Raw genomic sequence first — 22261 nt, 5'->3', positions numbered from 1 at the left:
TTTGTAAGGAAGATGTGACACTGACATGATGTTGTTCACTTGAATAGTCTTCCAGTGTGATAAATAAGTTTTAGAAGTGCAAATATTAATACTGTTATGTTTTATTCAACAATGAAGGATTAAATTGATCAAAAGTTACAATCCTAAAAAATGCATCATACTTTTCACAAAACCTTCGAGCAGAACAATTGTTTTCAACATTGATAATAATTAAAAAATGTTTCTTGAAATCAGGATGTTAGAATGATTTCTGAAGGATCATGTGACACTGAAGACTGGAGTAATGATGCTGAAACTTGACAGGAAGAGATATATTATTTTAAATTGTACTAATATTGAATAATATTCACTGTATTTTGAGTAAATGCAGTCTTGGTGAGCATAAGATATATATATATTTTTTTTAAACATTAAAAAATCCTGCAGACCCCAATTTTTTAAAATGGTATTGTAGTAATGAATTGCATAAATGTTGTTTACAATGATTTTACACAAATTCTAGCTTGTTAATTGCTCCACACATCATGTCAACTACCCATTTTGTTTGATATGTTTTAAAGTGTAAGGTCACTAATGCCATCAAACCCTGATCTATACATCATTCTACTGAATCATTGTTCCCATAATGCCAGAAACCGATCCATCATCTATGACTTGATCCAATTTACCATATGGAGGAGTGTGAGGCTAGATTCAAATCAGTTTAGTCTCAATTGTATGCAAGATCAAAAATACATTTGCAGTTTTACATGCCTATGGATTGTCCAGAATGTTTTACACATTTCAGGTCTTTTTTTCCACTGTGATTCACTTGGAGGTTTGGGAGTGTTTCTTTGGTGCTGTTGAGTAAGTCTTTAAATTCTTGGTCCACGCAAATGTCCTACAAGAAAACCGATGTTAGAAATAAAGACCAATAAATATCAACGGAAATATGAGAAATGAATGGGTAAGGGTCACTCACCGTGAAGTCCAAGAACTCAACTGCAGATTCTGGGTTTGCTTGAACTGATTTTAGAATGGCGAAGCATCCCGCCGACTGCATTGGGTTCCTGGACATCTGGATCATTCCGGAAAACCAACAGAATTAGTCATAATAACACATACAGAAATGCTATAAATCTCTTCTGGCAAAGAATTGGAAGTTTACGCTCAAAAGCCACTTTAGTATTACTCGCTTCAATAACTCATCTGCTGTTCCTATTCTAATGTTTCGTACCTTGAGAATTCGTAGAGTTGTGTTCACTTTGAGGCCCAGCGCAAAATGCATGGCTCCTTCAAACGGTATGCGATTATTGCTGCAGACAAAGAAAAAAGACAATACTGAAGTATTTTTGGCAATGGAAGTAAAAGTGTTTATGAATGCGCTTGTCAAGTCTGGTGTTTGTTGATTTCACCACTGCAAATAAATCATGAATAAATGTGCATTGTGGACATTCAAACAAATTTAGCCGACAAACATAGAACAATTTCAGCCGTCGACCATCTCATAATTACGGCAATAAATCAAGACAACTGTCCAGTGTCCACGTGTGCACGAATAAGTGAGGGCAGTATGTGCCTTCAAATCATTGACTCGTGGTTGAGCACATCCTGCAGTCCATAAACACAGTTATGATATATAACCATACTATGACGACAGTACCTAATGTTCAGATCCTCCAGTGTATTGTTGTTTTTGAGTGCCTCCTCTAGAGCCACGGCACCTTCTTTGGCCAGGCCATTGTACGACAAATCCAGGGTCCGCAAGAAGATATTTCCCTTAAAAAATCAAATCCAACAGACCGACTATAGTAACATATGTGCAGAAATTAAGTGCTCCTTTTTTAAAGGGGTCATATCATATTCTACATGCAATCTGGAGGCAATCACATCATTACCACATGGTACAAGCTGATTGGCCTCTGCTGACCCTGCAGCCAATGAGAATGCTTGTCCAACATTTAAATAGTCTGGTTTGCTATAAACTAGTCAGAGTTCCTCTGAAAACCTCCACCTCTCCCAGTTCCACTTGCCTAGATCTGCTATGGGATCTATGTATCTATGTCTATTTATGCAGCATATCTTACAAGCTAACATAAAGTATCTGTGTATCTATCAGCAGTAGAAAGTCCATATTGCAGCAATAATCAGCAGCAGCAGCGTAGCAGATTTACGTAAATGTAAGTACACATTGATGGCCTAAAACACGAAACGAGCGGTTTATGTGAGAAAACGAACAGTATTTATATCGTTTTTACCTCTTGTAACGCACAGACCGAAGCGCCCGCGCCCTCAGATCACTTGGACGTGGCTGTGGTTACAAGAGGTAAAAACGATATAAATACAGTTCGTTTTCTCACACAAACCGCTTGTTTCGTGTCTTAGGCCATCAATGTGTACTTACATTTACGAGTCATTAAATCATGTTTAATTTGGACTTCTCTGTGCATGCTCTTTGAGGTGGTGACCATAGACCTGCATTATATGACTGACAGACAGGAACGGTTTGACCTAAAAATATCAAAATTGAAACTACTGCGGAAACAAAGACACCTACATCTTGGATGCCCTTGAGGTAAGCTAAAACATATCAAAAATTAATTTCAAAGTGAACTATCCCTTTAACATTGGTCTATATTCAATTACATGCTAAAACTATTCCAAGAGTTGTCGTGATGGAAATGCTCTTTGTTCATTTATTTTTGGACAGGGGAGGAAGTTTCAGTATGTTTTCATAGTGAAATTAACTCTTTGGTCTCAAAACATCAAGTGATCTTTGACTCCTCATGATAAGACTCCTTTACTGCATATAACGGGGGATCTAACAGCATTTTACTCTATCTGAGTTGTTAAAACTTGACTTGATCAATGGATTTTAGGCTAAAGTAAATTCTTAGCATGAGTGACTGACTCTGGCAGAGGATGGACTTTACTTTTCTCTTACCCCCAGGCCTTCAGCAAATGCAATGGCTCCTTTTCCTCGAATGCAGTTCCAAGCCAGATTGAGTGACTTCATTCCCGTGTTCTCGGCAATAGCAGCACCCAGGATTTCCCCTGAGGGGAGGAGAAAGATGCAGAGCAACATGGGGGAAGTTACTGTTATTAATTCAGTGTTTATGTGCCTTCCACTAATAATTTGATTTCTGTATGATCTGACTGACTAGTAATTTAGGCCCAAAATATGGTGGTCCTCTTGTAAGTGACCCTCTTCCTTAAAGGTGCATTGCGCAACTTTTCATGTTAAAAATACCTGTTTTTCTATCCTATACATGCTTAAAGAACTGCCTGATGGGCTGAATGAGCCCTTCTCTGCGCACTGAGATTGCCTCTATAATCCTGTACAGTAAAATATATAAGAGGGATTCGGGCTCGAATTTGAGACTGGGCGTGACGTCATCCGCGTTCACGCTCACCAGGCTATGTCTCGCAGGTTTGTGTATTCGCCGGCGCCGCCATTCTCCACATCAGCGAAGACAACTCGTGCGTCAAAGGTAGAAGATGGATTCAAAGAGACCGGCTTGTAGTCCATTCCAAACCCCAACGCAAACTCCACGTAAAGTAAAGAAAAGAAAAATTTTGTCTAGTGCCACCAAAAGGTCCAAATTGGAGTCAGACAGGCGTCGGAGTAACTGTACGTTCACACCGCCGCCGACTTGAGCTTCCAAAGCGGCCGGAAGTCATTCATTTTCAATGGAAGCTGGCTTTTCTCAGCTGCAAGGAGCGTCAAATCCATCGGCGTCGCGTTTTGGGCGTTTTGAGCGTCAATCAGAAAGTTGAAAGAAGCTCAACTTTATGGTAATGAGCTGTGACGCGGTTCAGCGGCAAGCAGCGGCAAAACGCCAGCAACCAATCGGAATATAGACGTCATTCGCGCTGGCTGATTCCGGAGAAACATACAATGTAAACTTTAGTTCCTACCAAAACATTAGTTCCAAGAAAATGGAGGAGAAGCTAATAATCGCCGTTGCTGGGTTTCCTATCATTTATGACATGACGTTGTTTGCTTATAGGGAACATGAGCGTGAGCGCAACTTTTATTTGAAATATTTACGAACGCTCGTTTTAAAGCGGGAATGCAATTCATTTGCTCACGGTGACACCGATTTGACCGCAAATAATAATAATAATAGCTAACTATTCTTTTTTCCCCGACCAAATGTGACCAAAACGGTTATAAAAATGCTGTCATTATAAAAGGTTTCTTTAATGTATTGCTAGTTTTTTTCTGTTTATTACATTTTATGTTGTGACACTTCTATTCTCCCTGCAACGTCAGAGCGTTCAAAGCGTCCAAAGCGTCAACAAGCTTCCCCGTACTTTTTGACAAGCGTCCTTGACAGGGCGGCCAGAGCTTCTTTGACGCTCAAGTCGGCGGTGTGAACGTACAGTAAGACGAGAGTCAACCTCGGGAAGGCATTCAACAAATGGAGAGATCTCCGGTCTGCTCTTGGTCTCAAACGGGATCCTCAGTTGGCTTTTTTCGTGATAAAACGGTGAGATATAGCCCAGTCTCTAATGTTTGATACTGTCAATCTATGTATGACAACAAATGACGATGCGTAAAATGTGTAATGCTTTAGCGTAAGCTAGATACATGTCCAATCAGAATTGGTTTTACTACCATTGTTAGTGAACAGTTTCATAAACTAGGAATTGTTTTCGGAAGAATAGTACAACATGAAACATAAAACATATCCAATAAAAGATGCGTGTGGTCCATGAGCGTGCACAACTCTAGTTGCAGTTTCGCTTGTCGCCAGAGGGGGCGTAGTTCTGCAAAAACTCAGAGACTTGCGTTTTGCACCTTTAAATAAAAAAAAGTTACAATATAATATGACATTTTTATTTATAATATATTATATTAATTAAACTATTATAAATATGTGTCAAATTTTATCTTGAAAAAAGATTTATTTATTATTAAATTGACACTGTGTTTTCTTTATGCCCACTCATAGGTTACCTTTAGATGCATAAACCTGAAGAGAAACAAAATTAAATAATATAAAAAAAATTGAGCAGTCTCTAAAAAGCAAAATGGGTTACGGTTTGATGCCCTTGATGTAAAATCATGGGTCCTGAAGCGAAACTAGTTGAGAGCCACAGATTTAGTTGAAACTTTTATCCAAAGCAACTTATTACAAGGACAACCCCCTGGAGTAACCTGAGGTCAAGCACGCAATGCTGATCGTTTATATTTCACTCCTTGCTGGGATTAAACCTGCAAACGTGCAGAAATGAATACTTTTATTCAACAAGTCTGCATTAAATTGATAAAAAGTGACAGAAATATTTTGTAATATTTGAAATGTCTTTACTATTTCAACATACACAAAATCCACAAACATATTAAGCAACACAACTGATTTCCATACTGATAATAATAAGAAATGTTTCTTGAGCAGCAAATAATCATATTAGAATGATTTATGAAGGATCATGTGACACTGAAGACTGGAGTAATGATGCTGAAAAGTCAGCTTTGTGTCACAGGAATAAATTACATTTTAAAATATATTCAAATAGAAAATGGTTATTTTAAATTCTAATAATATTTACTGTATTTTGAACAAATAAATGCATCCTTGGTGAGCAAAAATCTTACAAACCCCAAACTTTTGAACGGCAGTGTGTTACGTACAACAAATACTAGCAATTCCTTAAACTGTTTCCATTTTCAAAGCTCTTAAATAAATAAAAACTCAATGAATATCATATTTGATTTATATTACTATATCAGGCCTTATTGAGCATATTTTCAATGGTCACCAGGGTAGCCTGCCAAGAATAAGCAAGCAGTGTATGATTATAAAAAGAAAGCCATCACCATATGTAATATGAACAGAGATGTGCCAGTGGAATCTGTTAAGGATGTATGAATCATGGCAGGTCATGGAGGAGTTCCTCTTGATGATTATATGCAATATTTTATTGAGGCAATTTTCCTATTTTCACAGTTTTATTCATGCTGACAGCTATGGGGCTTTAGGACTATATTCTATATCTCTCATCATCATACTGGGGTCTCTGATCATTTGAGATCCAGCCCTCTGGATATGGAGATGTTTGCAAATAGGAAGATATTGTGCTTGTGTTGAAGCTGAATATCATTTCCAATTTGCATTGCAGTTAAGAAGAGAGCACTTAGCTATAAAAAAACAACATTATTTTGAAGAATTGCTTTTCCATACATTCTCACAGAAAGATGATCTTTGGTGAGCCAGATGTGTTTGAAAACAGCAGATTTGAAGGTTTTTATCAGCAGGGTTTGCCACTCTGACATAATATCTATGTTTGTCAACATATTAAAAAATGATTAAACGGTGTAGGTAAAAAGTTTGTTTAAAAACAAATGCACAACCTCTAATTATAGTTGGCATGAAATGGAAGTTTTCTGTTGCAGGAATGCAACTTCAAAAAGCTCAGTTTTCGAAGTACAAAAACGTTATTGTGAATTGAAACTAAATTATGAAAATTTTGAACCTAGACATTTTATTTTATTACACTCGGGAGTGCTGTAAAATCATCAGCATAATCAAAGTAAGAGAAACTGTCATATTTAATTTGATTCCCATTGTGGAATATTGCAGTGAATGTTAATGTTTTTTTATTATTATGCATGTGTTAGGTCAAATCTCAAGCTGTTTTCTTCTAGTACTTGTCATACTAAGTGCCATGCAATAGTCTTTCAGTTCAAGTGTTATGTGTAAGCATTCAACATTAGGCAGCCAAATACCACTAAATGCCCCTTTAAAAGCAAAGTTATTGAAGAAGAGGTCTCATGTCTAAGCTCAAGGAGTGAACCTTTCAACCGCAAGCTTTTCACATCATCTCACACCTGCCATATCTGTGAATCTGTTGTGACTCAGGTCAAGGTGCTGGAGTTTCTGGTTGCCGATCAGAGCTGGGGACAGGTGTCTGGCCGCTCGCTCATCCAGATGGTTCCCGGAGAGGTTGAGAGAGAATAGGGTAGTGTTTTCCAACAGCATGCTGGACAGAGCCCTGGCTCCATATTCACCCATCCGGTTTTCTGACAAATCAATGTCTGGGAGGGAGAAACACAATCAACTGCATAATCATTCAAAGTTTTACTTTTAAATTTACAACAAAATATCTGAGTTACTACTTTTTTAAATAAGTAATGCAAATTACTTTCTTTCTATTTATTGACTGCATCCTATTCTTCCCCAATCAGGCAGCAACAATTCAATTCACTTTTATTTGTATAATACTTTTCACAATATATGCATGTCTACATTACAATTTAATGTATTTAATTTCCAAATAATGTATTTCAGAAATTGACATATAAGTCACGCAGTTAGCTAACAATGTATTAATTTAAGGTGTTAAACAATGAGCTCATTGAAGTAATTATCACAAGTTGTGAACATAATTAATACAATATAGAATATTTACACAACACAGCTGAAAAATTAGTTTGAGCTGCGCCCTCTACTGTACAGGCGTGGATCTGCATTTCCTTCAGCCTGAGGTCTGTTCATTTCACTTTTGGTGTGAAAGGGCCAGTTTACATTTGCCAAAAATAGAACTTTTGTTTGTTATTAAAAAACAAGCAAGCAAGCCCAGATCAGGTGAGAAAAAGTAACGCAAAAGTAATGTAACGCATTACTTTCCATTAAAAGTAATAAGTAATGCAATTAGTTCCCTTTTTAGGGAGTAACACAATATTGTAACACATTACTTTTAAAAGTTATAAAAGTGACTATTTTTGAAGTTGTAAATAAAACAAAGATTATTGGACCACATTTGACAAGAAAATACTATTTCAGTTTTTCTACTTCCAAATTTCACGCTTAATTCAATGGCTTTGCTTGCCAATTCGTTGTGAAATTTACTAGCAATTTCTGAGAGAACATTGTTTCAAAGTCAATCCTACGCCTTTTTTTCAGTTAAAGTGTGCGTTTAATAAATTATGTTTACGTGATGTTTTGGGGGCTACCGGTATATTCACATCAACAGAATTAACTCATTTCTCATTATTCTATCATTTAAACTGGATCATTTCAATAAAATGTCTCAGACATTTGAACACCGTTGTATGTGCTCAGATATCACAGTGCAGGACAGGAACAATAAAACACCTTGCAAAATACTGGGGGGTTCTAAAAGATTCCAGACTTGTCCGATCACCATGTTCCTCTATAAAATACATGACAAGACTGTCTCGATGAGATCAAATAGACTTGAAGTTCACACTGCTAGTGAATCCCAAATAAAAGTCCAACAGGAACCAAGCCAGTATTGTAAAGTAGAAGCAGTGTGTGCCACTGTCACCTGTGATGTAGCAGTTCTCTTTGAGCATGTCAGCGATGGCAGCGGCACCCGTTCCCTCCATACAATTATCTCGCAGATTCAGTTTCAAGATGGAGATGTTGGTGACCAGAGAAACCGCCAGAGCTTTGGTTCCCTACAGAGGAGAGTTTTTAAAACGTTTAACGTTGTTTTGTTGCCCTTTATGCCGTGTCCACAAAAGCATTTTTTCCTAAAACCCGCGGTTTTTGATTTAAATGGCAGCGCCGTGTTTTTAAAAACGCTAGAACCGCGACAACAGACATGAGTGCAACAGAACTAAAAATCCCATTCATTTTCACAATAGGAGAAGTGATTTTTAACTTATAAACCTTAAAAAAAGACCTTGATGCCTATGGTATATAGTTTTACTGAAGCCATCAGCTCACATTATTTTGACTTATTTTTAAATAATCATGTTTAACAGTGAAGTGGGAATCCTCATGAAAATTAAAATGACATTACTCATGTCATGATTCTGGAATAAAATCTTGAACAATCAGAGAACTGAAACAAACAAATCACGCCAAATAGAGTGCAGCAGTCAGTTCTGGAAATAAAAATTCCATTCATTTTCTTTAAAAGGAAATTGATTTTGAACTATATAAACCTTCAAAGACAGTCCTACTGTAAGCAACGAAGTTGTTAAATAATCGTGTTTAACGCTGCAATTCCTGGTGGAAAACTACGTTACCCATGATGCTGTACAGAAAAATACACCAATCACAGAATCGAAATAAGCATCACCAGAGAATGTCTAATTGGCTTTATTGGACAAACTGATTAATCCAGGTGTGCCTGGCCTCAGTAACAATAATCAGGCACACCTGGATTAATCAGTTTGTCCAATAATGGCAGACAGGAAACAGAGCTGGCTGAAGTTCAGGAAGTAGTGAAGCTGTGCATAAACCTGGCACTGTCTGGTTACTTCCGGTTTCTGGACTGGCTGCAGTAACACGTCTCTGTCCATGCGGGGGCGCTCGCAGGCGAGTGCAGAATGAATGGGAGTCTATGGGGTTTCACCCAAAAGGGGGGGCTAAGATAATACACTCAGCTGAAAATTGCATTTTTAAGTTCACTTATCTGTTCTAAAAATCCGTTCAAAAATGTGATGACGTCACATAATAGCAGAATGCTAGCGTGTTCCGGCCAACAACGGCCTAACCTGTAAGAAATCGAAAGGACATAAGTACTCGTTCATTCGACTTTTGGCCTATAATCTATATTGTACTTGCGGAATCAACAATAAAATCTATGTTGATTCAACGACAAGCAGGAGAAAGAGATACATTTAGCCGTTTAGCTCCATAGACTCCCATTCATTCTGCACTCGCCCGCGATCACCTCCAGTGGAATTCTAACGGAACTGCAACCAATATGATACACAATGGGGCTAATAGGAAGTGCCAAGGCTCTCCGTTAGACGGGCTCTGGCATCACGCTCCAAAATACCTCGTTAGCCCCGCCCACTCCCATGAAGCACTGCGAATGGCGTAATCGAGTCGATCTCTCTGCGGTCTCTAAATACTGAAATGTTAGTATATATAAGCATAATTTGCAATAAACTTACAATATAGTGTTTTTATACATATAATCAAAATTTGTAAATGAGTAGTTTTATATTTCTCCATCGTTTTTAATTCAATTATGCTGTTCACAATGCTTCATTGTAGTTCTTTCCCTCACTAAAGCCGTCTGGCATTAAATCTGTTTATTTGCTCTTACCTGTGATCCCAATCCATAATGCATCATGTTGATTTCACTCTGTTTCATATTTCGGAGGAAGTAGGATACAGGAATTACGTTCAGCATCTTACAAGCCTCTTTGTAAGCAGACTGGCCTGTAGGGTCATATGCTTGTTTTTCATCTAAAACACAATAAGAATTGGTTTAATACCTCTTGTATAAATTATGCAAATTGGTAAAATATTGACAGTTGCAATGAAGATGAAAGCAAAATTTCAAAATCAGTACAGACAAACACAGACAAGAACCAAGGATGTTATAAATGGTTGGACCATTGCATTGCTATGCGGTTGCTAAAGTGTTCTAAGTGATGTTTAGAGTGTGTTTCTATGTGGTTTCTAGGGTGTACTAGCCCAAGCAATGAGTCAAGGTTTGGACAGTTAGCATGTCTAGTTATCCATTTCACTTAATGGGTTAGTCCACCCACAAATTAAAATTACCCTCACCCTCATGTCGTTCCAATCCGTTCATCTTCAGAACACAAATGAAGATCCTTTTTATGAAATCTGAGAGCTTTCTGTCCCTCCATTGACAGCTACGCAACTACCACTTTGATGTTTCAAAAAGTTCAAAGAGATCGTAAAACGAATCCATATGAATCGAACGGTTTAGTCCAAATTTTCTGAAGAGACTTGATCGCTTTAGATGATAAACAGATTTTATTTAGTCTTTTATTCACATATAAACATTCATCAACTCACACATCAGTAAACGGATGTTCGATTGAGGTGCGAGAACCAATGAGGTTCATTCTCGTGTTACGCAGCACGTTTGAGCTTCTGCAAGAACCAATGAGGTTCATTCTCGTGTTACGCAGCACGTTTGAGCTTCTGCAAGAACCAATGAGGTTCAGTCTCGTGTTACGCAGCACGTTTGAGCTTCTGCAAGAACCAATGATGTTCAGTCTCGTGTTACGCAGCACGTTTGAGCTTCAGCAAGAACTTGTCATGATTCTGCCATCATGTTATTGATTATTCCTAGTCTTGTGGCAGGATCATGACAGAACCAATGTTTTGTGTACAAGGCGCATGGCCAATTGTTTGACCATGTGCTTGTGTTGTCTCGTTACGTTACCCCGCCCCCTTGTTATCTCGTCTCGTCATTATTGTCTAGTCAGTTTCACCTGTCTTTGTCATTTGTGTCTCCCTATTTAATCCCCTTGTGTTTGCTGTCCTGGGTCGGTACATTGTCTAACTTTGCGTGTATATCCCTGTGAGTATTTAACCTGTAAACCTGTTCAATTAATTGTGAGTTTGCTTCTTGTCAAGTCAGAACCTTGTTAGTCATCGTGTCTTAGTTTTGTTGTACTCTGCTCCAGTCCTGTTTTGCCCCCTCGTGGGTTTTGTTTTCTCTGTTTTCTGTTTATAATAAACTTAGTTTCACTGCATCCTGTCTGCGCTTGGGTTCACCCGCTAACTTCATGACAGAATGTACCGACCATCAAAGAAACCAGCAGACAGTATGTCCTTCCAATCGGAGTTCCGGAAGCGATGCTGGTCGTCCGCACCAACCAACGGTGAACGGGTCATTTGCCCTATCCCGTCCCAGGGTGAGCAGATCATGAGGGATTATGCCCGTCTATGGGATCTCTTTTCCCGGGAGGATCTGCAGGTCTCTTCCACGGGCTCTCCACCCTTTGCTAGTCTGCCGGTGATCCCGGAGGGTCGTGTTATAGGCGTCGCGACGCTTGGGGACCAGGCTGGCTCCCTCACGACTCCTGGCACTTCATCTACCCCCTTCAGTCTTCGTGGAAAACGAGGAAGACGGCTGTCGTGGGAGTCGGCGTCAGAGTCCTCCTCCGCTGAGTCTGCTGTACCTGCGGTGGTTTCCGCTGAGCTTCCCCAACCCGTCTCAGCTCCGGCGATGGTCTCTGCTTCGCGACCTAGGAGAAAGAGGAGGAAGAGGGGAGCCTCCCGTTCTTCGCCCGCTGCAGTCACAGAGCCCGCTGCAGTCACAGAGCCCGCTGCAGTCACAGAGCCCGCTGCAGTCACAGAGCCCGCTGCAGTCACAGAGCCCGCTGCAGTCACAGAGCCCGCTGCAGTCACAGAGCCCGCTGCAGTCACAGAGCCCGCTGCAGTCACAGAGCCCGCTGCAGTCACAGAGCCCGCTGCAGTCACAGAGCCCGCTGCAGTCACAGAGCCCGCAACTTCAAGCGCCGTCCGTGAGCCCGCTCCAGCAAGCGCCGTCCCAGAATCTACTGAGAGACTGGCGGCCGATCTAGCCGCAAAAGAGGTTCTGAAATCGGTTTCTGCTCATCAGGAGATGCCCATCTTCCTTGCTGCCAAGACCCTCTCTGATTATTTGTCCTGTCTAGCTAAGATCCTCGAAGTCCCTGTCTGTCCGACTTGTCCCCAGTCCCCGAGCCTGGCGCTGCACCCAGTCCTGCCCCTTCGCCTGCTATGTCCCCCGTCAGGAGTCCCGTTTCCTCACCCTCTGTCTCTGAATCTGTTGCTGCTACCACTGAAGCAGTATTCCAGTCTGTTCTCCCGGTCTCCCCTGTCTCCACTAATTCCCGGACTGTTTCTCCGTTCGTCCCTGTCTCCACCAGCCCCCGGACTGTTTCCCCGTTTGTCCCTGTCACCAATAGTTCCCGGACTGTTTTCCCTGTCTCCACTAAGCCCCGGACTGTTTCCCCCAAGACCTCTCCTCGTGTGTCTCCGTCTAAACCTGCCCAGAGTCCTCGTCCTCAGCCCTCATCCCGTGGACCCAAGAACCCCAGTCCTCCCATCCACCCTGGACCTCCCCCCATGAACTCTGTGTTTCCTCCACCTCCTTTGCCTTGTATGTTGTTTTTGATGTTTCACCCTAACCCTGTTATTGTTTATTCATGTATGCCGCTTTTAGTGTTTTCCATGTTTTGTTGGTTTTTGTCAATGTCTCGTTCCGTCTTGTCTTGTGCTTAGTGTCCCTTTGAGGAGCGTCTGGTAGCCGCTCCTTAAAGTGGGGGTTCTGTCATGATTCTGCCATCATGTTATTGATTATTCCTAGTCTTGTGGCAGGATCATGACAGAACCAATGTTTTGTGTACAAGGCGCATGGCCAATTGTTTGACCATGTGCTTGTGTTGTCTCGTTACGTTACCCCGCCCCCTTGTTATCTCGTCTCGTCATTATTGTCTAGTCAGTTTCACCTGTCTTTGTCATTTGTGTTTCCCTATTTAATCCCCTTGTGTTTGCAGTCCTGGGTCGGTACATTGTCTAACTTTGCGTGTATATCCCTGTGAGTATTTAACCTGTAAACCTGTTCAATTAATTGTGAGTTTGGTTCTTGTCAAGTCAGAACCTTGTTAGTCATCGTGTCTTAGTTTTGTTGTACTCTGCTCCAGTCCTGTTTTGCCCCCTCGTGGGTTTTGTTTTCTCTGTTTTCTGTTTATAATAAACTTAGTTTCACTGCATCCTGTCTGCGCTTGGGTTCACCTGCTAACTTCATGACAGAACTAATGAGGTTCATTCTCGTGTTACACAGCACGTTTGAGCTTCTGCAAGAACCAATGAGGTTCAGTCTCGTGTTACGCAGCACATTTGAGCTTCAGCAAGAACTAATGAGGTTCATTCTCGTGTTACACAGCACGTTTGAGCGTCCTCAAGAACCAATGAGGTTCAGTCTCGTGTTACACAGCACGTTTGAGCGTCCTCAAGAACCAATGAGGTTCATTCTCATGTTACGCAGCACGTTTGAGCTTCTGCAAGAACCAATGACGTTCAGTCTCGTGTTACGCAGCACGTTTGAGCTTCTGCAAGAACCAATGAGGTTCATTCTCATGTTACGCAGCACGTTTGAGCGTCCTCAAGAACCAATGAGGGTCATTCTCGTGTTAAGCAGCACGTTTGAGCTTCTGCAAGAACCAATGAGGTTCAGTCTCGTGTTACGCAGCACGTTTGAGCTTCTGCAAGAACCAATGAGGTTCATTCTCGTGTTATGCAGCACGTTTGAGCGTCCTCAAGAACCAATGAGGTTCATTCTCGTGTTACACAGCACGTTTGAGCTTCCTCAAGAACTAATGAGGTTCATTCTCATGTTACGCAGCACGTTTGAGCTTCTGCAAGAACCAATGAGGTTCAGTCTCGTGTTACGCAGCACGTTTGAGCTTCCTCAAGAACTAATGAGGTTCATTCTCGTGTTATGCAGCACGTTTGAGCTTCCTCAAGAACCAATGAGGTTTATTCTCGTGTTACGCAGCACGTTTGAGCTTCCTCAAGAACCAATGAGGTTCATTCTCGTGTTACGCAGCACGTTTGAGCTTCTGCAAGAACCAATGAGGTTCATTCTCATGTTACGCAGCACATTTGAGCTTCTGCAAGAACCAATGAGGTTCATTCTCGTGTTATGCAGCACGTTTGAGCGTCCTCAAGAACCAATGAGGTTCATTCTCGTGTTATGCAGCACGTTTGAGCGTCCTCAAGAACCAATGAGGTTCAGTCTCGTGTTACGCAGCACGTTTGAGCTTCAGCAAGAACTAATGAGGTTCATTCTCGTGTTACACAGCACGTTTGAGCGTCCTCAAGAACCAATGAGGTTCATTCTCGTGTTACGCAGCACGTTTGAGCGTCCTCAAGAACCAATGAGGTTCATTCTCATGTTACGCAGCACGTTCGAGCTTCTGCAAGAACCAATGAGGTTCAGACTCGTGTTACACAGCACGTTTGAGCTTCCTCAAGAACTAATGAGGTTCATTCTCGTGTTATGCAGCACGTTTGAGCTTCCTCAAGAACCAATGAGGTTTATTCTCGTGTTACGCAGCACGTTTGAGCTTCCTCAAGAACCAATGAGGTTCATTCTCGTGTTACGCAGCACGTTTGAGCTTCTGCAAGAACCAATGAGGTTCATTCTCATGTTACGCAGCACATTTGAGCTTCTGCAAGAACCAATGAGGTTCATTCTCGTGTTATGCAGCACGTTTGAGCGTCCTCAAGAACCAATGAGGTTCATTCTCGTGTTATGCAGCACGTTTGAGCGTCCTCAAGAACCAATGAGGTTCAGTCTCGTGTTACGCAGCACGTTTGAGCTTCAGCAAGAACTAATGAGGTTCATTCTCGTGTTACACAGCACGTTTGAGCGTCCTCAAGAACCAATGAGGTTCATTCTCGTGTTACGCAGCACGTTTGAGCGTCCTCAAGAACCAATGAGGTTCATTCTCATGTTACGCAGCACGTTTGAGCTTCTGCAAGAACCAATGAGGTTCAGACTCGTGTTACACAGCACGTTTGAGCTTCCTCAAGAACTAATGAGGTTCATTCTCGTGTTATGCAGCACGTTTGAGCTTCCTCAAGAACCAATGAGGTTCAGACTCGTGTTACACAGCACGTTTGAGCTTCCTCAAGAACTAATGAGGTTCATTCTCATGTTACGCAGCAAGTTTGAGCTTCTGCAAGAACCAATGAGGTTCAGACTCGTGTTACGCAGCACGTTTGAGCGTCCTCAAGAACCAATGAGGTTCAGACTCGTGTTATGCAGCACGTTTGAGCGTCCTCAAGAACCAATGAGGTTCATTCTCATGTTACGCAGCACGTTTGAGCTTCTGCAAGAACCAATGAGGTTCATTCTCATGTTACGCAGCACGTTTGAGCTTCAGCAAGAACCAATGAGGTTCAGTCTCGTGTTACGCAGCACGTTTGAGCTTCTGCAAGAACCAATGAGGTTCATTCTCATGTTACGCAGCACGTTTGAGCTTCTGCAAGAACCAATGAGGTTCATTCTCGTGTTATGCAGCACGTTTGAGCGTCCTCAAGAACCAATGAGGTTCATTCTCGTGTTACACAGCACGTTTGAGCGTCCACAAGAACCAATGAGGTTCATTCTCGTGTTACGCAGCACGTTTGAGCTTCCTCAAGAACTAATGAGGTTCATTCTCGTGTTATGCAGCACGTTTGAGCGTCCTCAAGAACCAATGAGGTTCATTCTCGTGTTACGCAGCACATTTGAGCGTCCTCAAGAACCAATGAGGTTCATTCTTGTGTCACGCAGCACGTTTGAGCTTCTGCAAGAACCAATGAGGTTCAGTCTCGTGTTACGCAGCACGTTTGAGCTTCCTCAAGAACCAATGAGGTTCATTCTCGTGTCACGCAGCACGTTTGAGCTTCCTCAAGAACCAATGAGGTTCATTCTCGTGTTACGCACTGCAGCACGTTTGTCAATGTTTAAATGTAAATAAAAGCATAAATTCAATCTGTTCATAAAGCGATCAAATCTCTTCAGAAAATTTGAACTAAACCATTCAATTCATATGGATTATAGTTTTACGATCTCTTTGTGAACTTTTTGAAGCTTCAAAGTTGCGTAGGCTGTGAATGAAGGGACAGAAATTTCTCAGATTTCATTCAAATATCGAAGTAAAAATATAAAATTAAATAAAAAAGTATATTTCTCCATTGATGGCCATTCAAAACATACATATTTTTTGTAAGCAGCAAATAAATTGCAGATATTTTAATGTATTATAGTCAATATTTTGGAGCACTTTTAAAAGAATAAAAATCTATATCTAAAAATTGTAATACAATATTATAATTTAGTGTTATTTTAAGTGCTATTTTATACAAACAATATATTTGTAAATATATGAATATATTGATATATAAGTAATAATAATAATACTTTTTATTTATAATTCACTTTTCTCATTTTAAAGTGCTACAATACAAGAAATACAAATCTAATATAATTACAAAACAACAAAAGTAATAATAAATCGTAAAAAAAAACTGCGTAGAATCTGATTGTCTGTAGCACAAACAGTGCGGGGACAAATTACTCATTGAAGTTTAAAACATAAAATTAGGGGTCTACTATTATTGTTATGAGCAAAAATAATAATGATGCTTTCCTCAGCAAGCGCCGTTAATCAGTCGATACAGAAGATAACCAGTGGCGTATTAACACATGCAACCTTACAGCTCAACTGAGATGAACTGCTGTGACTTTGTAAACCAAATACGACAACAGTGTATCATTGTTTCTCATTGAGATGCGCAATTATCATGAATGTGGAAAATTCCCAAGCCATTCATTAAGCTACAGTATGCGGAGGCACACAGCAGTAATCTAGCAGATGGCTATCTCTAATAAGCTGAATAAACAGCCATCAGAGAGATAGTGAGAGATGGATCGAGCCGTGATTTATGTATATGTAGAGGATTGTGTAGGTGTTTCGGTATCTGCAGAACAAGCAGGTGAAAAATGAGAGAGAGAGAGAGAGAGAGAGAGAGAGAGAGAGAGAGAGAGAGAGAGAGAGAGAGAGAGAGAGAGAGAGAGAGAGAGAGAGAGAGAGAGAGAGAGAGAGAAGCCTGTCTGAAATTACAAGCATGACTCATGACCGTTTGCCTGTTTTATTCCCCATTGAGTGGAAACATCATATTCTCTGCCCCTTAGCTCTTTGACACCCTCTATCAGAACGTGCATCACCCACGCCCCCCACCACCCCCCCAACCAGCCCACTCTCTCTCTCTTGCTCTTTCTCTCTCTGTTCATATTCACACTTTCACTTTTAATAAGAACTCACTGCGAAATCTGCTGAGTTCCAGGTCTATGTCAAAATCTTGGTCAGCGATGGCACACTCTTCCTCCTGCTGCTGTCCATCACCTGGGAGGCCTCGACCTTCATCCACCTCGTCTTCTTCATTTGTATAATCTTCGTCCTGTTGGGCCATTCTTATGCTTTGATGCTGGCTGGGGGATCTAGGCACTCTCTGAGCAGAAGGATGCACATTTTCAGGCAGGGAATATGCTCAGAAATTATAACTCATTAGCCGTCTGTCCAAAGTTGTACTATTTTGTCTAATAAGTCTTATTAACCCTCAAACTTTTTCAACATTATTAAAAACATTCTAATAAGACTTTGTTGCTGATAACATTTCCATCCATCCATCTATCTGTCTGTCTGTCGTGTTATTGTTCACTTGTCTACAAGTCGTATAAACCTCTAAACTTTTTCAAGGCTTTTTCAACCTTATTCAAAACTTTCTAACAAGACTTTCTTCCATCCATCCATCCATCCATCCATCCATCCATCCATCCATCCATCCATCCATCCATCCATCCATCCATCCATCCATCCATCCATCCATCCATCCATCAATCATCTATCTATCTATCTATCTATCTATCTATCTATCTATCTATCTATCTATCTATCTATCTATCTATCTATCTATCTATCTATCTATCTATCTATCTATCTATCTATCTATCTATCTATCTATCTATCTATCTATCTATCTATCTATCTATCTATAATCTATCTATCTCTATCTATCTTTCCATCCATCGTTCACTTGTCAACAAGTCTTATAAACCTTTAAACTTTTTCAAGGCTTTTTCAACCTTATTAAAAACTTTCTAACAAGACTTTATTCCATCCATCCATCCATCCATCCATCCATCCATCCATCCATCCATCCATCCATCCATCCATCCATCCATCCATCCATCCATCCATCCATCCATCCATCGTTAACTTCACTTGTCAACAAGTCTTATAAACCTTTAAACTTTTTCAAGGCTTTTTCAACCTTATTCAAAACCTTCTATCAAGACTTTATTCCATCCATCCATCAAACTTATTCAAGACTTTATTTTTTTTCTATAAAACAAATTTCTATAAATAACATTTCCATCCACGCATCCATGCATACTCAAAACTTTCCAATAAGACCTTGTCAAGCCAACGTTCCAAACAAACTTGTCAAACTTTGCTGTTCAGTTAAACATTACAGTTATATGAATTCTGAATGGTGCACAATTCTATCATTTTACTTCGACAAAGTGACATATTTCCAAATGAAACATTCTGTGAGGGGAAAAAAAACATACTGTAAGGGTAGAAATTGATTTTTTTGGATTGTGTAAAGTGCCAGATAGCAGAATGGAGCTGCAGATGGTTTGTGGTGAGTGGTTGAAAAGTAACTGTGTGTGCCCACTGGTGCTGAGATGAGCGGGCGTTTACTATTCATTTTCTATGGGAGCTGAGCGACAGGCTCATGCGGGGGATTGTGGGATTGACAACGGTGAGAGCACCAAAAAGTTGAGAAAACCTAAACTATATACAATGAGACATAAACAAACACTGGGCCATCACTTTCCAATCAAGCTCAAAATTATGCTGATGATATAGTGTGAGTTTCTGATGAATTTGGTGCTTAAATTACATCATTATATACAGGTATCCAAAAACATGTAGGGGTCTTCTTTTGAAAGAAGTCTATTATGCTCACCAAGGCTGTATTTATTTGATAAAAAATCCGGTAAACAGAAATATTCCAAAATATCATTACATTTAAAAAAAACTTTTTTTTTTTTTTTTTTTTTTATATTACATTAAATGTAATTTATTCCTGTGATAGCAAAGCTGAATTTTCAGTATTATTACTCCAGTCTTCAGTCACATGATCCTTCAGAAATCTTTCTAGTCTAGCTGGAGAAATAGGTTCCCATGTACCCGTTTGTCATTTTTTTGTAACCTTTTTTGTCAAAAATTCTAAACTAGACACCATTAGGGTCCCAAAAAATGCCAAAAGGGTGCATGGGAACCTACACTCACCTAAAGGATTATTAGGAACACCACACTAATATTGTGTTTGACCCCCTTTCGCCTTCAGAACTGCCTTAATTCTACGTGGCATTGATTCAACAAGATGCTGAAAGCATTCTTTAGAAATGTTGGCCCATATTGATAGGATAGCATCTTGCAGTTGATGGAGATTTGTGGGATGCACATCCAGGGCACGAAGCTCCCGTTCCACCACATCCCAAAGATGCTCTATTGGGTTGAGATCTGGTGACTGTGGGGGCCATTTTAGTACAGTGAACTCATTGTCATGTTCAAGAAACCAATTTGAAATGATTCGAGCTTTGTGACATTATCCTGCTGGAAGTAGCCATCAGAGGATGGGTACATGGTGGCCATAAAGTGATGGACATGGTCAGAAACAATGCTCAGGTAGGCCGTGGCATTTAAACGATGCCCAATTGGCACTAAGGGGCCTAAAGTGTGCCAAGAAAACATCCCCCACACCATTACACCACCACCACCAGCCTGCACAGTGGTAACAAGGCATGATGGATCCATGTTCTCATTCTGTTTACGCCAAATTCTGACTCTACCATCTGAATGTCTCAACAGAAACCGAGACTCATCAGACCAGGCACCATTTTTCCAGTCTTCAACTGTCCAATTTTGGTGAGCTCTTGCAAATTGTAGCCTCTTTTTCCTATTTGTAGTGGAGATGAGTGGTACCCGGTGGGGTCTTCTGCTGTTGTAGCCCATCCGCCTCAAGGTTGTGCGTGTTGTGGCTTCACAAATGCTTTGCTGCATACCTCGGTTGTAACGAGTGGTTATTTCAGTCAAAGTTGCTCTTCTATCAGCTTGAATCAGTCGGCCCATTCTCCTCTGACCTCTAGCATCAACAAGGCATTTTCGCCCACAGGACTGCCGCATACTGGATGTTTTTCCCTTTTCACACCATTCTTTGTAAACCCTAGAAATGGTTGTGCGTGAAAATCCCAGTAACTGAGCAGATTGTGAAATACTCAGACCGGCCCGTCTGGCACCAACAACCATGCCACGCTCAAAATTGCTTAAATCACCTTTCTTTCCCATTCTGACATTCAGTTTGGAGTTCAGGAGATTGTCTTGACCAGGACCACACCCCTAAATGCATTGAAGCAACTGCCATGTGATTGGTTGATTAGATAATTGCATTAATGAGAAATTGAACAGGTGTTCCTAATAATCCTTTAGGTGAGTGTATATGTCCTGCTAAACTATTCTAATATGCTGATTTGCTGCTTAAGAAACATTTCTTATCATTATCAATGTTAAAAACAGTTGTGCTGCTCTCTGCTCAAGATTTTTTTTGCATTTACAGCATCTATTTTTAAATTTCGACAAATGTCTTTACTGTCACTTTTGATCAATTAAAATTTTAATCCATCCTTGCTGAATAAAACCCTTTCTTTAATTCAGATGCCATTTGGACGCTTTTATGGTGGTTATATTTAGGCTGGGTCAAAAAGTATTGACACTGTATGTTTACTTTGAGTATTCGTAAATTAAGTTTGCATTTTCTACCCCTCAATTAAATGAATGCATATTTATTGACTGTGTATTGAAAGTATTCATAAACCATACTGAAGACATTCACACTCACTACTTCAGCAACAGTGGACACGATAGAAGGGATTTGGGATTTCAGAAACCAGTGTTCAACCTATCCTAGGCTAAACCATGCCACTTCCCCTAAACCCTAAAATCCAATTGGTTGAAAGGAAGTGAGGATCCAGGAACATGTGCTAGTCATCATGTGTTTTCTACCATACAAGCATAAGAAACAGAGAAACACTTTACAATAAGGTTTGATTTGTTAACATTAGTTAACTACATCAGTTAACATGAACTAATGAACAATTCTTCTGCAGCATTTATTAATCTTAGTGAATGTTAATTTCTACATTTACAAAAGTTGCATTTGTTAACATTAGATAATGCACGGTGAACTAACATGAACATTAACATTTTTATTAACATTAACAAAGATGAATAAATGCTGTAAGAATATATTGTTAAGAAAGTGTTAACAGAAATGGTGAAATATGAGCATGGACACTCACTTGGCCATCAACACTTCCTCTGCTGTAGACACTTCTGGGTCTGCTGACCGGCCTGCTCGCAATTCCACCCAAATCCTCTTCTTTTCCTCCTTCATCTCCATTATCTTCACACACAGATGGAAGAATACTTTCTTTTGTCATCTTTTTACCCGCAACCATTCTGGGTATGTTTTGAGACTTTGTGATTGTTTTGTTCAAACTAAATCACATTTGATTCACTCTGCTTTCCCAAGTCAGACAAGATCGATATCCTTCAATTAAATCAAATCTATGAGAAAGCAAATCAGTGCAGTGTTGTCTCCTGTTGCCCCAGACTAACCTGCTCTGTCGGAGGGTCATGTTTGACTGACAGTCACTTTGACTAATTGTAGAGCTGCATTTTTGGACAGTTTGTCCAATCATCAGTGGAGCCTGAACAGCGAGGGTGGGCTATTGTTCAGCTCATTTGTTTTGTTGACTGGTTTCCATGGTGTTACTTCTCCTCTCATAAAGCTGTTCTCAATCTTTTTCTGCAGTGTAAGAGAGATAAACAATTAAATAAAACTAAGAACATACTTCTCCCGTCAGTACAGATATCAGCTTCATTAGAAAAACTAAATAACCAGCTGCTCTCTACACA

At 40.3% G+C, this 22261-nt stretch overlaps 1 protein-coding gene across 1 annotated transcript; it reads right to left on the bottom strand.

The window, feature by feature from the left end:
• Positions 1–456: 456 nt before the first annotated feature.
• On the bottom strand, positions 457–22085 carry lrrc74b (leucine rich repeat containing 74B). Its single transcript, XM_056254755.1, has 10 exons — positions 21643–22085; positions 17537–17723; positions 10018–10160; positions 8278–8410; positions 6818–7024; positions 2924–3033; positions 1643–1758; positions 1217–1295; positions 962–1057; positions 457–880 (listed from the first exon to the last, which is right to left on the bottom strand). Exons 1-10 carry the CDS (start codon positions 21799–21801, stop codon positions 746–748), a joined length of 1365 nt encoding a protein of 454 aa, XP_056110730.1. The 5' UTR covers positions 21802–22085; the 3' UTR covers positions 457–745.
• Between the last annotated feature and the right edge of the window lie 176 nt (positions 22086–22261).

The sequence above is a fragment of the Rhinichthys klamathensis genome, unplaced genomic scaffold (genome assembly GCF_029890125.1).
Source record: "Rhinichthys klamathensis goyatoka isolate OS25496 unplaced genomic scaffold, OSU_Roscu_1.1 h1tg000114l_1, whole genome shotgun sequence".
Taxonomy (NCBI): domain Eukaryota; kingdom Metazoa; phylum Chordata; class Actinopteri; order Cypriniformes; family Leuciscidae; genus Rhinichthys; species Rhinichthys klamathensis.
This window is presented reverse-complemented; position numbering and strand designations above follow the sequence as displayed.